Source organism: Ictalurus furcatus, chromosome 1, assembly GCF_023375685.1.
Source record: "Ictalurus furcatus strain D&B chromosome 1, Billie_1.0, whole genome shotgun sequence".
NCBI classification, from domain to species: domain Eukaryota; kingdom Metazoa; phylum Chordata; class Actinopteri; order Siluriformes; family Ictaluridae; genus Ictalurus; species Ictalurus furcatus.
In genome coordinates, this window is record NC_071255.1 from 9,727,381 (window position 1) to 9,744,816 (window position 17,436).

The window sequence follows — 17,436 nt, forward strand, 5'->3', positions numbered from 1 at the left end:
GGGCTATTGGGAAGGATGACGATTCCATCCTGTGTCACGATCATTATCTCTCCAAACTTCCATAAAGACTGTTGGATATGTTGGAAAAAAAACCTGTTTGTTTCTTAGAGACTCTAAGAAGTTTTTATCAAAATATTCATAAAGAAAACAGGTAAAAATTCACACTTTATTGTGTTATATATTGAATTTAAAATGGATTAAAAGTACAATTTAGGATATTAATCTACACACAATAGCACATCCTGAGAGGGGGGTTTTTAGAGCAGTGGTGGCTCAACGTTAAAGGCTCAAAGTTAAGGCTCTGGGTTACTGATCAGAAGGTTGGAGGTTCAAGCCCCAGCACTACCAAGCTGCCACTTTTGGGCCTTTGAGCAAGGCCCTTAACCCTCTCTTCTCCAGGGGTGCTGTATCATGGCTGACCCTGTGCTCTGACCCCAGCTTCCTAACATGCTGGGATATGCAAAGAAAAGAATTTCACTGTGTCGTAATGTTTATGTGACCAATAAAGATGACTTCTTCTTAAAAAACGAAAACTGAAATATCGGAAGTATTCAGACCCTTGATTAAAGCACTGGAAATTTAGCTGAGGTGCATCCTGTTTGTTTTGATTATCTGGAGATGTCTGCAGAACTTGTTGCAAATTCAACTGATTAGACATGATTTAGAAAGGCACACACCTGTGTACACACACACACACACGAGCCAACAATTCACAGTCCATGTCAGAACAGCAACCAAGACTTTAAGCCAAAAGAACACTCTGTAGACGTCTGTGGTCAAGGGCATGAAAACACTTCTGAAGCTTTGAACGTTCTCAGTAGCACACTGGCCTCCAACATTGTGAAATGGAAGAAGTTTGGATCCACCAGGACTCTTCCTAGCGCTGGCATCCAGCCAAATTCAGTATCCATGCAACAAGGGCCTTGGTCATGTTTTGACTTTGTCGTCATTAATTAAATAGTCAACAAAGCCATAAAAAGTATGTATGTGTGTGTGTGTGTTAATAACACACGCAATAATAACAGGTGGATTATATACTGGCACTGGGAACATATTTGTTCACATGCTCAGTGCAAATAATCCTCAGGCTGCCTCTTGTATTTGCATAGACTGGTCTATTTCACCACGTCAATTTCTCTAGCTTTTTCCTCGCACAAAGGACCTGGCACCCCTATGACCAAGCAAGAAGCATGATGCAGCTCCATAAACACACACATGATGAAATAACGCTCACATTAAATCTTATGTATCAGGGTTTAGCCTTATATTATTCTTATATGTGGCCTATTGCACCAGTGTAATACAGGATATCTTTTCAACAGAGATTCCAGTGGATAAAAGTGTCTGGTAAATGCTGTAAAAATTAAAAACTATTATTTTAATTACATAAATACCTCGTGTATTGGATGTTGAATGATTATATTGGATGCTATCTGTGTGGTTTTTTGTTCTTTCTTTCTTTATTGACACCTGTGCTTGTCAGTTTTGTTTGGGTTTTTTTTTAAGCATGGTCTATACCGGTTTGTGATTGGTGCATTTTTGTGTCTATGGGCGGGGCGTTTGGGAAATTATCCGCTGCGATTGGGGTAGAGCAGTGAAGTCCAGAAGGAGAGCTGGGGAGTAGCTAGAAACTATTCGAAGACTTGCGGGGTTTAAAACGCTTCAGAGGACTTGAGGTAAGATTATTATATTCGTGCAGCTACAACATTGCCTTTTTTTTTTAAAGATGAACTGGAACAGCCTTGTGTTGTGTAACCTACTTCTAGAGTTTTGCATATCCGCAAACTTTGCCTTCATTTCCGGCACTGGCTGGGTTTATAAGATTGTATCCCAAACGAGGCTCTTTCCGTTCTATAGTGCACTACAAAAGTCGTAGAAAGCCGTTTGTTTATGTTTGAGTTAGTGCGCCTACACAGGGAGTAGGAGTCTTTTTGGAATTCGGCCCACGTTTAAGGCGCTTTGTTGACGTGAACATACTCCACCAGTCGTGCACACAATCTAGTCCAGTCTAAAAGTTTATTATGCAGGACAGACAAACTTCAAGTTTATCCAAATTCGCTTTCTTGTTGTAAAGTCGCCATTTTAAAGTATTATTTATAGCGTTCACATCTGTTCATGCGTTGACACACTGGCTGAACGGTGTACATAAATAGTACTGCGGCTGTTGAAGGGTTTATTTCATTCCCTGATGTAGGGCACTTGGGTTCAGTAGGGGGTTTGGGATAGAGCTCTTAAATACCTCCGGTTTCCAGCAGACTTAATGTTAAGACAAACTTTTACCTTTTTTGGTCATTTTGTGGGAGCTGGGACGAGATGGGAAGTGAAGGGCGTTAAAGGCAGTGTTCTGACAGATTAACAATGACAGAATAACGTTGAGGCACTCAGGTGAGGTTTTCCTGACAGGTAAATGATGGCTTGTAAAGTTATTTTCCATTAAAGTGTAAATATGTGATATGGGAATATAGGTTTTGCTCAGAAAGCTTGACATCTCTGTGAATTGCCTGCTTCCTGCTGCAACACTAGATACTCTACTGACAAACAAACAAACAATAGAAACCCTCATAGAATTTGTAATGGTTTTAATGGTTATAATGGAAACTTTAATGGTCCCTGTGGGTCTCTACTGGTCATTTGTTGCCGTCTATTAGTGGCATGTTATATCTAGTGTATACAATGAAGGACCATAATACTAATGAACATGGTTTTAATGGTTATAATGGAAACTTTAATGGTCCCTGTGGGTCTCTATTGGTCATTTGTTGCCGTCTATTAGTGGCATGTTATATCTAGTGTATACAATTAAGGACCAGTAATACTAATGAACATGGTTTTAATGGTTAACTGATGGTTTGTAATGGTATTTGTAGTGTAAACTATTTAGAATGTCTGTTATGGTTCCTATTGTGTGTGTTTTTTAAAAAAAAAAAAATTTTTTATGGAAACAGACCCATCTAATTGACCACACGTTCATTCGTCATCTCCATGCGCAGGTAATAGCGCAGGTTTATATTCGGTGTCTATTAGATCATTTTGAACAGTCAGTGACTTCAGTCTGCATCAGTTGATTGATTCATTCATTAATCTTCAGTAACACCTTTATCCTGGTCAAGGTCACCGAGGATCCGGATCCTATCCCATATGTTCTAGCTGGAAACGCCGGTTCATCACAAAGCACCGTGCGTATACTCGTCCCCTCCTACACCATTTCTTTTGTATGTTTTCTGAAGGTGAGAGGAAACTGGTGAACCCGGAGGAAACCCACGCAGGCACAGGAAGATAAAGTGTACCGCAGTGCCGTCTGCATCCGTCGATCTGACCGTAAATGTAAATTCCGATACCAAATTTCAGCCCTGGCATCGAAGCAAAATCCAATATTGTGTAATGGTGCTCGGGAAATTGTGTGGAGGCTCAGACGTTTTTGTGAATTAATTCTTCCCTGCTGAAATAAAAAAGAATTTTTGTAATGGTTATAATGGGAATTGTATTGGTTTAATGGAAACTGTAATGTTCCCTGTTGCCTTCTATTGGTGGCATGTTATGTCTACTGGATCCCATTTAAGGACCATTAATGTTTTTAATGATTAGTTGATGGTTTGTCATGGTATTTGTTGTGGAAACCGTTAAACTTTCTGTGACTGTTTCTATTGTTTGTTTGTTTTTTCTTTCAGCATTCTTCTACCAAATAATTAAAATGATGCATCAGAGAATATTTTAGTTTGATTACAGTAGTTATAAACACAAAATACAGAGGAAATACCTGCTCTACATTGTAAGGGTAAATCATAACATTATACTGTAGGAATACATGAGAACGTTTGACTGGTGCTACATACATGTATACACACATGAAGTAGTATATACGGAAACATGTCATGTACACCGAGACGTTATCCAGCCTGAGCTGGCGTGGAATGCAAACATCTTTAAGAGGACAGACATGAATATGTCATTTGTTGTTCAAGTTGGCCTTCACAGTGTATGGATACAAACTGGCAATATAATTTATTAGTCCGATGATGAAGATGGAAAAATATATACAAGGTGTAACCCCACTAGTTTTTTATTCTACAGTCTACCTCTTTTTTTTAAATGGTTGAATCTATTAAGCTTTCAGCTCAATAGAGCAGCCTTTCTTACTGCATTATTTTTAGCTTTTATCTAATTCCACTATATCCTGAGTTCCCATCACAGCCCAGGGCTACATTTACCAAGCTCTCAAGGGGGAGTTTCCATTAGCAGACCCAAATTACTGTGACAAGGATTAAAAAGATCCTTAATGTAGTGTGAAGTGTGTCACAAAGTACCTCATTAGTTTTTTGGAGAGCTGTGGTGTTGTTAAATTCAGTATTTAAAAAAAAAAAAAGAAAAGGTTTGTTTTTTTTTACCATCTATAAAATATGCTTGATAAAGTTTGAATATCAGTAATATAGGGATCATCACGTATTGAAATGTAGGGATCAGTCGTAACCTCAAATGAATGAACTAGTTGGAAAAGACACCAAAAAGACTTGAGCAGTAACTCTGACTTTTTTGTTTTTCACCATTGATGCAAAGAGTTTTCCGCTTCCGTCTTTGAAATGCTCTCTCTCTCTCTCTTTTTTTTTTTTGCACTTGTCAGTGACCGCCTTAGTTACCCAGGTCTCTGCCAAAACATTTGTTGTCCAAAGGAAAGGCCCAGTGTAGCTGACAGCACAGTGTGAGATAAATACTAATGAAGATAGTAGTATTTCCAGCAACTTCCAATCCTGTAGGAGACTTTAACCACACTGTTTTCTCTCCATTGTGTTAAAGGCCTGTTAGTTTCGTTTAACTCCTGATTCATTATCATATCAGCGAACAAAGCGCTTTGTCATTCAGCATTCAGGTATGCGATAGAGCATGAAAATGAATCTGCTACTCTGTTACCTACCCTGGCTTCGGGGATGTTGATTGCTTTTGTGTGTTGCAGTTGCTGAACAGAGCCATCAGGGGGCGATGGCTGACAACAGCAGCACCAATGGCAACAGTTGGACCATTCTTGCTCCAGAGGTAAAGGTGTGTGTGTTCTGTTATTAAGGTAGGCCTGGCAAGTCTGTGGGTGCTCCCGATGTTCTTTAAACGTTCCTTGTCGATTCCTTGCCTCACCCATTCGCATATTCTTCTGAGAATATGAAGACAGGACAGGAGGATTTGAGGACGAACATATTAACTAAGTGAGACCTTGCACACTGAAGTGTTACTTTTACATGACTACACTTATTTATTGATGAAATGCTGCAGGCTGCATAAGAAATCACATGCACAAATCTGTGATAACACACTAAATACAGTCCCCTCCGAATGAATAGAACGGCAAGGCAAATTCTTTTGTTTTTAGGTTTGAGATCAAAAGATGCATATGATATGACTGATCAGAATGTCAGCTTTCATTTCCTGATATTTACATCTAGATGTGTTAAAGAACTTACAACATGGCACCATTTTGGTGGCAGACCACCTGATTTTTAGGTGAGCAAAACTATTGGAACAGTAAATTTGACTTCATTTTTAGTTGCATATCCCTTGCTTGTAATAACCGCATCAAGCCGGTGACCGACTGACATCACCAAACTGTTGGTTTCTTCTTTTGTAATGCTTTGCCCAGGCTTTTACTGCAGCCTCTTTCAGTTGTTGTTTGTTTCGGTTGGTTTCTCCCTTTAGTCTCCTCTTCAGGAGGTGAAATTGGGTTAAGGTCTGGTGATTGACTTAGCCAGTCTAAAACCTTCCAGTTTTTTCCCCTGATAAAGTCCTTTGTTGAGATGGCAGTGCGTTTTGGATCATTGTCTTGCTGCATGATGAAGTTCCTCCCAAATAGATTGGATGCATTTCCATACTATCATGAGTTACATCATCAGTACAGATTAGTGAGTCTGTTCCAGAAGCAGCCATGCAAGACCAAGCCATGACACTACCTCCACCATGCTTGACCAATGAGCTTGTGTGTTTTGGATCATGAGCAGATCCTTTCTTTCTCCACATTGGCCTTTTTCCATAACTTTGGTAGAGGTTAATCTCGGTTCCAGAACTTTTGTGGCTCATTTGTGTTTCTTTGTGAATTCTAATCTGGCATTCTGATTCTTACTGCTGATGAGTGGTTTTCATCTTGTGGTATGGCCTCGATATTTCTGCTCTCGAAGTCTGCTTCGAACGGTGGATTGTGATACCTTCACCCCTGCCCTGTGGAGATTGTTGGTGATGTCACTGGCTGTTGTTTTTGGGTTTTTCTTCACCGCTCTCACAGTGTTTCGGTCATCAGCTGCAGACATCAGCACTGATAACTATGAAGCACATAGAATCAGGAATCAGGGAGCAACAATTTGGGATGCACTTTGTATTTGTTTTAACAGTGCACTAGAGTTTAGACTCTCTGGACTAGTTGATGTCATTGGGCCACATGCTTTGTTCTAAATGTTTAAGTGAATAGTTTTCTTCAGTTATTATTCTATAAATACATGCAGCAAGATTCTGTAGTCAAAAGAGCACCATTAGGTATGTCCAGAATTTTTTACAAAGCTACATGGAGCTACAAGCAGTATTAGCATTTAGTAAACAATGCACTGGTTTCCAGTTTCAACTGTCAACTGCCTCCATATAGTTTCAGGCAGGAAGAGTATAATATCTCTGTCTGAAAATGCATATACTGATAAATCAGACCACCAAAGTTCCAGTAGATTGAGTAACTTTATAATTTAACCGATTTGTTTCCTTTTATGCCAACGCCTATTAATGTACCAACCCATTTTTGTATCATTGAGCCATTTTTTTTTTAAGTTCCGCCCCTTTCATTCAGGTCTTGTGTGCGAATGATTGGTGGACGAAAACCTTAACGATGTTAATATTAGCAGTTAAATGCTGAGAAAATGGGTTATGGAGTGAGCTGAGGAAAATAGGTTATGGAATTTAAACCAAAGTTTGATCTGTTTTCTTCTATAGGAGTCTGGAGTAGAGAGCATGGGTCCTCTGTCTGAAGGTCAGGGAGAAGTGGATGCAGCTCCCACACAATCATCAGCGCTCTCGGACACTCCCGCAGAGCAAACTCACCCTCCTGATCCTCCACAGGTTTGTGGCATTTAGTCCCCGTTTCTGTCCCTCGGGTGTGAAGTAAACAAAGTGGAATACAGAAAAGTGATAAAATAGCATAAAGGAAAGTGATTTGTGGTTTTTGATCATGTGTTATAGTGGGGGGCGGGGGGGGGTCGCTGACTTCAGTTTACAAAATACACTTGGATGCATGCAGAATTAAACTTTGCATGGGTGTGATAGTTCTGTGTATCGTTTTCCAGGTAACGCCACTAGAGAGCAGTGAAACCGCAGCTGTTTTACACAGTACCACTGTGAAGCAGGACACGGCGTCCAGCATCCCTGCTCATGTTGAAAACCTGACCTCCTTGACCACTGACCTTGAAGAGCCAGGAGCCTCTGGTGATGGCTCTGAAAGCCAACCGCTTATTGATACAGAATCATTCTCTGACTCTTACACACACATCAGCCCTTCACCTGTGTCCGCATCACTCCCTGGAGCCTCAGAAGAAGAAGAAGAAGAGGGGCTTTCACACGGGGAAGAGAAGGGTGAGCTGAGGAAGACTCTGAGAGAAGGTGAGAAATAAGTCACGTGGCAAAAACATCCCAGTTTTACAGATGCACCTAACCCAAACAAAAGGAATGTAACGTTTTTACATGTTCTTCTTTAAGTTGTGGTTGCTGGACTTAATGGAGAGTGACGGATATTGACAGGTCTGGTATGGAGTGCTCAGGAGTTGCATGGTTGAATGCCGCCAGACAGCTTGATCTGTTCTGCATATTAGGCTGCTCTGAAATATGATTATTGAGTTGATGATCTACTCTGTGCATCTTGTCTGTGCTACACTGCAAAAACTGACACCGTACCAAGTGACGATTATTAAACCCATTTCGAGACATTTTGGCTCGTTTTAACCTTTACATTTTTCTTATTCTGTTGGCAGATAATTTTGCTTCGTCCAAGAAATAAATGCTTAAAATTAAAATACTGAATATCTGCCAAAAGAACAAGACTATGTGATGCTTGAAATTAGTAAAAAAAAAATTAAAATAAACACTGGAAATAGGTTTAATAACCTTATATTTGGTTTATGGTAACGGTATAATAGGAAATACTTGATAATTTTAACTATATTCAAGATTTTTGCACTTGCTTAGATGTAAATTTTTTGCACTATATTTATAATTTAAGCACAGTTTGCCTGCAGCAGCTGCACAATATTTGTACTCCTGCCTTTTTCGAATACACTCAGCCTAATGCAGTTATCTACATCAATTTATTCATAAGCAGCTGTAATTATGACACGTTGGTAAACATCCAGAAACAGACATTGCATACTCAAGTCAAAGTATGTAGACATAACTAAACACAGTGTCAGGTTTTCATCTATATAACTACTTTTTTTTTATCTGCTTAGTATTTATAAACCATTCATTTATTCGTCTTCAGTAGATACATTATCCAGGTTACATTTGTGGTGGATGTGGCGAATCTGTCTGGATGGCACACATGTTCACACACTCATTCAGACCTAGGGGCAATTGATCTTATCCAATCCACCTACTGGCATGGTTTTGGGAGGTGTGAGGAAACCGGACAATCTGGAGGAAACCCTTACATACACGGGGAGAACACGTGAAACTCCAGACAGAAAGTAATCTGAGCTCAGGATCAAACCAGGGACCCTGGAGCGGTGAGGTGAGCACCACTGTGCCGCCCATGCTAAACTATTTTTAATTTAAAAGTCCGTTATCTTTGGCAATATAAAGATTCTCATATAAATATTCAAGTTCAGCATTGGATAAAATTTGGACTGGGCGATATGACAAATGTATCGTGATATATAATGTAGTTAACGAACTGTCTGCAAAACAGTAGGAAAAAAAATGTTAAAACGGAGTTCGACAATACATTTCTTTAATGTCTACAAAGATAATTAAGTTTGGAAAAATGTACGTCAAATCGTCATCCATTCAGTGCCATTGAGTTTGCAATTATTAAAAATGTCAAATTAATTTAAAAATATATATACATCACCATACCAACGGTATCTCAGAAAAGAGTATTGTTTAATTATTATATCACAACATCGATATTATATCGCCCAGCCCTGGAGAAAACAAAATTTTAAACCTCCATATTTACATTTTGACCGTTTGAGGAGTATTTTGCCTGGGCACCCTGACACAATATTAAATAGCACATATTGAAGGGTTTCATTGTTCTTATCGACTCAAGAAACTGGGTGTCTGCTGGATGTGGAACAGCTGCACAGGCACACTGATTTCCAGAGCCCTGAGGAATTCCAGAAATAGAACCAGATCTAGCAAAGCCCTCGGTCTCTGTGTTAAAGCATAGCCTCAATCCACAAAGCATTACAGCATTATGGCGCAGAGCAAGATTACCACAGCGTTTCAGGATGGGCCAGTACTGCTTGCTAAGAAAATTGCACTAATGATGCATTAATCAGTTGGAATTGAAGGGTTTGTAGCAGCATTAAACCATACCTCTCTGCAGTAATGCTTAAATTCAATGTGGCCATTACTGAAATGTCAAGGATGTGTCACTGAAATACTTACACAAATCTGTAATATGCTTTAAACCGATACTGGCATTTTCCTAGCTGGCACTGCATTTTAACACTGCTAATACAACAAATACACTCACCAGCCGCTTTAATACATCTGCTCATCTAATCAGCCAATCATGTGGCAGCAGCGAAATGTATGAAATGATGGAGCTTCAGTTAATGTTTGTATTAAACATCAAAAAGAGGATTTTCACGCACGGCAGTGTCTAGCATTTGCACAGAATGGTGCAGAAAACAAAAAACACCCAGTAAGTAGCAGTTCTGTGGGTGGAAATGCCATGTCGGTGCAGGAGATCTGAGAAGACTAGACCGACTGGTTGGATCTGACAGGAAGACTACGGTTACTAAAGTAACCACTCTTTATTACCGGGAGGGCAAAAACGCATCTCAGAATGCACAACACATTGAATCTTGAGGTGTATCGGCTACAACAGTAGATCACCTACGGGGTAGATCAGCCACGGGGTGGCTGTGGCTCAGGTGGTAGAGCGGGTTGTCCACCAATCGTAGGGTTGGCGTTTCGATTCCCGGACTACACATACCGAAGTGTCCTTGGGCAAGACACTGAACCCCAAGTTGATCCCGATGGCAAGTTAGCACCTTGCATGGCAGCTCTGCTACCATTGGTGTGCGAGTGTGTGTGTGTGAATGGGTGAATGAGACACAGTGTAAAGTGCTTTGGATAAAAGCGCTATATAGGTGCACCATTTACCATCACCTCTTCCTATCTTCCTGTCAGCTTGAATCTCTCTGGCTATTCTCCTCTGACTTTTCTCATCAACAAGATCTTTCTGCCTGCACAACTGCCGTTGCATTTCTCTGCTGCGACGTGATTGGCCGATTAGACAATTGCATCGACGTGCAGGGCTACAGATGTTCCTAATATTGTGGTTGGTGAGTGTATGTACTGTAGAATACTTGCAGAATAAAATGTCTCTTTTTCCATGCAGAGTGTAAGCCAGAAGAGAAGGGGAACGAGGGTGATAGTCTAAGGAGGAGGAATCTCTCTGTCCTGACCCCTTTGTACCATCGAGAGGACGAGGAGGAGGAGGAGGGTGAGGAAGAGCAGTTCAGACATCCACAGAGAGAAGGAGAAGGAGACATCGGGTTCAGCTTGAACAAGTGCATTTTTGGAGCGCTCATCCTTCTAGGCCTGGGCACCTTATTCTTTTCTGGTAAATATTTAACACTTGAATGCAGACTCTAATCGATAAAACATGAATATTTCCTGGTTGAGAGAAAGGGCTTGCTGAGACAGGGCTGTATTATTCTGCAGGTGTTCTCATGGATCTGGATGATGGTAGGTAGTGTGTGTGTGCGGCTGTGTAAATTTATAAGGAGAAAATGGCTGAATGGAGTGATTTAAGTGTAATGCATGCCTGTGTTGATGGGTAATGATCAGTTTGATTGGCATGTCGCTTTAGGTGGGTGATTCTTCAGTTTCATGTGTGTATGACCGAAATGTAAGAAAATGGAACAGTTCCTGTGATTTAAGCACTGTTGTTTTTAAAGTAAAATGTTGAGACGTTAAAATGATTAATGGGGGGAAAAACAACATAAGGTGTCCTGTAAGGTGTTACTAGACCACCACGGACCACCACTATTCTTCCTAAGTAGATGTTTTGATGATAGTGCTGGAGAGTGTGTCCTAACACATTTTCATCCTCATCAAATCATTCAGTAAACCTTCGTGTGCTGTGTACGGGGATGTGATGGGTATATTGTCATCCCAGAAGAAACCACTCCCTGCATTGACATTCTCAGTCACCTGAGGAGCTGGAGCTGGTTCTGTTTTTCCTTACATGTCGCGCTAACGGACAAGAATCACGGTCATTGAACGTGTACGCTCAACCAGTTTCCAAACTTATTTACAGATGGGTTTTTTTCCCCCCATAGATCTCAATGCAGATATCACTTTAATCACCACAAGCCAGTCGAGCAGTCATTTTGACTTGCGCTCTTATCTGGCCAAAGTAATGAATAGCAATTTTCTTCTCTTCTGTCATCCAAAATCAAGGTCAACTGGGCCTGCTCAGCATTTTTGTACAGTGGGGGAAATAAGTATTGAACGCGTCAACATTTTTTTCAGTAAATATATTTCCAATGAGGCTATTCACATGAAATTTTCACCAGACATCAGTATTAACTCAAGAAATCTGGAAATATAAAGAATCCACAAAATTAAACTCCTTAAATAAAGTTATGTGTAATAAAGTGGAATGACACAGGAAAAAAGTATTGAACATGCTAACTGAAATTTATTTAATTCTTATTGGAGAAGCTTTTGTTTGTAATGACAGTTTGAAATCGCTTCCTGTTTAAGAAATTAATGGGCCGCAGTATTCAGGTGTGATTTTGGCCCATTCTTCTAAACATATTGTCTTTAAATCTTGTTCAATTGTATTCAGTGGGTTAGCATAGCAATTGATTGATGCATAGTTTAAATATTCGCCAGTCATTTCTTTAATATTCGCAGTGATTATTGTTTTTTCAAAAATTATTTATTTGAAGTGTAATATGAATTGGTATTCAATATAAATTTGACCCAATATAAGGTTAAACATTTATAGCAACCAATTGTTATGAATTTACATAGTGATGTACTACTCCATCACATCCAGTGGTTACAAGAGTACTTTTTCAGTTATAGGATGTGCTAAGGTTTTATGTGTCTTCATGCAGTTAAATCATGCACCATATGTAACCAGAGTATCTCTAAATTGTATAGTACAAAAAAAAAAAGCTGTTGTCAATGACCGTGAAACTTGAAGAACCAACCATGTTTGCCATGTGATGTACTGTGGAGAGCAGCATGAACAAAAATATTGTTTTGAAGAAACACTCAGTCTTTTAGGTACACTTACCTTGTATCTCCAGGCACTGGACATTTTATTGGGTATACATCCATATAGATAGATATTACGATTATACAATTAGTCACTATAGCTCATGTGTTACTACCCACAGTTCATACACAGTTCATTAGTTTGCCTCTTCCCCCATCAATCAGTGGAAAGGGACTACCACTGGCCAGATATTATTTGGCCGGTAGACACAGACTTTTCACTTCTGGATTGAGAACAGTCCAGTAACTGAAGATATCCAGCCAGAAATAGTCTTGTGGTCAGAAATAAAACGATGAAGAAGGGATGGATGATGATGTATAAACAGCAACACTGATGTACACTTATATCAGCACCGCACACACGCTACTATGAGACCATCTTGTTGATATGAATGGTCCTTTTCCATTGATGGATGGAGTCGAAGAGGCTGCAAGTCAGTAATTGTATACCTACAGTGTGTACCTATATGGTAACTGTACCTGGGAAAAAATCAATCATAAGTGTAATTCGAAGGCAAGTATGTCTAATTATCTAATACGGACTGTCTGTAGAAACTGTAAATTAATGTAAATCTATGATTATTTTTCTCAACGCTGTTCATATACAGCGAGTCTGCCTGAATTGCATGACCTGAGTGAATGTACAAATCATTTGTAGTGTTAACTGGCCTTGTTTATATCATGTAAGAATGAATATATCTGTGTAAATAAGCAAATATAAGTGAAGTTGATTTTACTCTAGTTGTTTTAATAACTATTCGTTCTACACAAGAATACGAAATAATCTGGGAAGTACAGTGTGCTGACGTGTCTAATGGTCGAATCCATTTTTAACTTTTGCATGTGTACTTCCTGTGTGCATGTTTACTCTAAAATGTAAGGTGTTCCTGGAGGAGATGTACCTCCTTGATATTACATGGTGTACACGATTATTTAATGTTGTGATATAGCTCCGTTTATGCTGGTGTCTTGAATGGAAATCATTTACTAAAAATTTTGCTTTTGACTTAGAAGGAGATGCTGATGCCAAGGACGTGAACTATCCAGATGTAAAAAAGGTTAGTTCTTGTTCTCATTGTGTGTGTATATATATATATATATATATATATATATATATATATATATATATATATATATATATATATATATATATATATATATATATATATATATATATATATATAAATATAAAGTCTCTTGCTTTGGTCCAAAAGACAGCACTGTTTTGTGTCTCAAGGACAGTGGGTTTTTGTGTGCTAAAAGCAGTGTCGAGCGAGACAATTGTGCCTTAGTTTAGTGTGTAGTATGCCGTTTGGGACACCGCCATGAATGTGTATTGACTTGCAGTAGTCAGCATAATCAGTGTTGGAGAACGTTACACAGTGTCCTTTCTCAAGGATCTGGCAAGGAGGAGCTCACAGCTTATTTTACATGGGAAAACAAAAATGATCCTAAAATGTCATGCTATGCTTAGAATTGGCTGCATCTGAATATCCCTACTACCCTACTATACAGTAGGCGAAAAGCAGTACACCAAATGAGGAGTATATCCGAATTCGTAAATCAGTAGTCAAGAAATACCAGGATGACCTACTGCTTCTGCCGAGATTCTGCAGTATGGAAGCAATGGACACTGTGCGATCCCATAAGGCAGCGGGACTGGTGCAGAAAAGCTGTCGGGGAAAAAAAAAAAATCGCAGACGTCAGCATGGCTCTTTATTAAGTCGGAGGTCACATGACCGCCTCAACATGGCAGATGTAGTATGTCCAGACTGTATTCATACTATACACACGGATCAGTACGTACTTTATTAACGGCCGAGCATTGGGTATTGAATCGAATGCAGTAGATACTGTCACAGTACGTGATTTCAGAACACAGCCATGGTGTGCTTCAGTCATGGTTTTTATCATTAAAAATATACTGATAATATAGTTGCCAACATTGCTGCATTAAAGTTTGAAACAATAGGGAAATTGATGTGTGTGTGTGTGTGTGTTAGGAGTGGTTGAATCCTGATGCTCAAGGAGATGTACCTGGAGGTGTCCAGCCACCAGAAATACTGGACAAACTGGCCAAGGAGAACCAGCAAATTGCAAGCTTACAGGCAAGGCTTCAGGTAGCTTCATGTACTTTCATTTTCCATCTGTTTAGAGTGTCTCGTATGTTCTACATTCTTTTCCATCTTTTTTCTTCCTAAACAAAGGAACAGGAAGTGGAATTAAAGGCTGCACAACTGCAAGCGGAGGAAGGCACCAAGGAGAGACTGAGGAGGGAGGAGCTGGAAGCAGAAAACCAGAGGATGAGAGGAGAGTTGGATAAACTGCCTGCCCTTCAGAAAGAGTACGAGCAAGAGAGTGAAAGGGTAAAGAGAGAGAGTGAGAGAGTAAATAAGGAGCTTGAAGCACTTCCAGCTATGCAGAAAGAGCTGGATCATCTAAAAGAGAAAGTTACGGAGCTCACTCAGAGTACAGGTACAAAGCCCAAGCATCGGCCGATTAATTAAGGCTCAATGTCACTCTGGTTTGTTTGCCTTTTTCTCTGATCAATATTTATTCTGTCTTCTAGTGATTGTGCAAGCTGTGACGCCCTCTGCTGGACATGAAGAGATGCCTAGTAGTCAGGAGAGGAAAGAGAGAAAGGATAAAAAAGCTTGGGATAAAGAGAGGACAGAGAAAGAAATTAGGACAGAAAAGAAAAAATGGAAGAAGGACAAGAACATAAAGGTAGATGAGCAAGAAGGCAAGGGAAAAAGCACAAAGGACCATAAAGAGTGGGAGAAAGAAGAAGTCAAGAAAGGGAGGCGTAAGGGAGAAGGGAAAAACGGGCAAAAAGACCACAAGCAAGAGGATGCCCAAAGTTTGAAGCTTGTTGATGAAAAAAGAGAGCTTAGGGAAAGGACTGGGAAAAAAGAGAGGAAGGAAGATAAAAAGTGGGAAAAGGAGAAACATGGAGAATTTGTTGACCGAAGGTGGGAAAAACGAGAGAAAGGAAAAGAAGATAAGGAATGGAAGCAAAAGAGTGCGCAAAAAGACTGGAAAGAAGAGAAAGAATGGAAGAGGGGTAAGCAAGCTAGTCGGGATGAAGAACGGAAAGAGACGAGTGAAAAAAAGAAGGATTGGAAAGAGAGAAAGGAATGGGGTGATGACAAAGAGAGAGGAGCATCAGGTGATGAAAAGTACAGCGATAAAAGCCCAAAGGAGAAAACTAGGAAAGGCAAGAAAGATCATCACGACGGAAACAGTGAAAGAAAAGAAAGGGAGGGGAAGCATCGGGGTGGGAAACAGAAAGACAAACCTAAAAGTGGAGAGAGAGCAGAAGGATGGGAGGAGGAGAAAAAATACAAAGACAAGAACCATAAAAAAGAGGAAAAGCTGAGCAAAAAAGGCAAACATGAGGCATCGCACCATTCATACAGTGACAAACAGCACAGCAAAGACCACGTGCACGTCGACTACTGGGCCGAACAGAGGGAGAAGATCCGTCACTATTACGGCTCGACAGAAGGGTGCGCTGACGTGACGGCTTGTGCACACGAGGAGGGGCTTGCTCCTGTTTCTCAACGGGCATTTGAGGCGTTCATCTCGGGCTATTTGACGAAACTTCTAGGACCCAAGGACCAAACTTCCAGAAAAGAGGAACTGAGCAAGCTGATCGGCGAGTTCTTCACTGACGGAGTCTTCGTCCATGACCAGATACCATTCAGCGAGTTTGTGGAGGATGTGGAGGACATTTTGGAAGACATGGCAGAAGGAGATGACGATGACGACGATGATGATGATGATGATGATCAGCTAGAGAATGAGATGAAGGGATTTGCAGCAGAAGCAATGGGGAAATTTGTGCTTCGGGAAAAAGAGGGGAATGAAGTGAAAAGAGGGGGAAGTGGAAGGAAAAGGGGTAAAGGGGCGAAGGGTTAGCAATATAGACAAGATCTTGATTAAAGTATGTTGTGTAGTTCTTCCTCTGAAGTGTAAAGTAATATGAGGGTTCCACATTTACATGCACCTGTTTGATTCAATACAAGGAAGTCTAAGCACTGCTACTGTACAACTGTTTCCAAGCTGTAAACATGAGATAGAGAGAGTGTGTGTGTGTGTGTGTGAGAGAGAGTGTGAGAAATGAGACACTTCCTGTTATTGACTGAGTGGTCCAATACTTTGAGTTGTTTTTTTATTTTTTTTATTTTAGGTTTTAGTCTGTTATTGCCCATAAACATGCATCTGTCAACCACATAAAATAGAACAAGCTTTAATATAGGTTAGCTTTTTCATTGCAAAGATAGGGTTGCTTTGCTATTGCTTCACGGAATGTACACTGTGTGGCTAAATGTTTGTGGACACTTCATTATAACACACATGTGCTTGTTAAACATCCCATTCCAGATTTAGTCCCTCCTCCCTTTGATGTTATAATCACCTCTGCTCTTCGGGAAAGGCTTTCCACTAGATTTTGGAGCGTGGCTGTGGGGATTTGTGCTCATTCGTGTGCACATGAGCATTAGTGAGGTTGGCCATTGATGTCAGGCGAGAAGGCCTGGGGTGCAGTCGGCATTCCAGTTCATCCCAAAAGTGTTCAGTGGGTTTGAGGTCAGGGCTCTGTACAGGTCACTGAACGTTTTTCACACCAATCTTGGCAAACCATGTCTTCATGGAGCTCGCTTTGTGCACAGGGGCATCGTCATGCCAGATCAGGTTTGGTCCCTTTAGTTCCAGTGAAGTGAAATTGTAATTCTACAGCGTACAAAGACATTTTATACAAGTGCATGTTTCCAACTTTTTGGGAAGAACCACATGTGGGTGTGATGGTCAGGTGTCCACATACTTTTGACCATATGGTGTATATTCAACCATAGACTGGGTTAGTGTGTAAGAGTATGCAGCATTTTAAAAAGTCAGACTCTTACATATAAATTTATTATTTTTTTTCTGCATGTAGTTTTTCGTCCCTGCAGTGCTCAG

The 17,436-nt window shown here is 40.2% G+C and overlaps 1 protein-coding gene across 10 annotated transcripts; it reads left to right on the forward strand.

Annotated features, from left to right (window-relative positions):
* The first annotated feature begins 1,488 nt into the window (after window positions 1-1,488).
* pbxip1b (pre-B-cell leukemia homeobox interacting protein 1b) lies at window positions 1,489-16,822 on the forward strand. Of its 10 annotated transcripts, XM_053623949.1 has the most exons (11): window positions 1,489-1,676; window positions 3,228-3,324; window positions 4,949-5,028; window positions 6,952-7,077; window positions 7,302-7,614; window positions 10,580-10,804; window positions 10,906-10,929; window positions 13,486-13,532; window positions 14,478-14,594; window positions 14,682-14,949; window positions 15,044-16,822. In XM_053623949.1, exons 3-11 carry the CDS (start codon window positions 4,975-4,977, stop codon window positions 16,393-16,395), a joined length of 2,526 nt encoding a protein of 841 aa, XP_053479924.1. In that variant the 5' UTR covers window positions 1,489-1,676; window positions 3,228-3,324; window positions 4,949-4,974; the 3' UTR covers window positions 16,396-16,822. The 10 variants fall into 10 exon arrangements, with proteins under 10 accessions (XP_053479924.1, XP_053479916.1, XP_053479890.1 ...); XM_053623941.1 differs by lacking the exon at window positions 3,228-3,324; XM_053623915.1 differs by lacking the exon at window positions 3,228-3,324 and having other exon boundaries at window positions 1,490-1,676; window positions 4,949-5,034.
* Window positions 16,823-17,436: the final 614 nt, after the last annotated feature.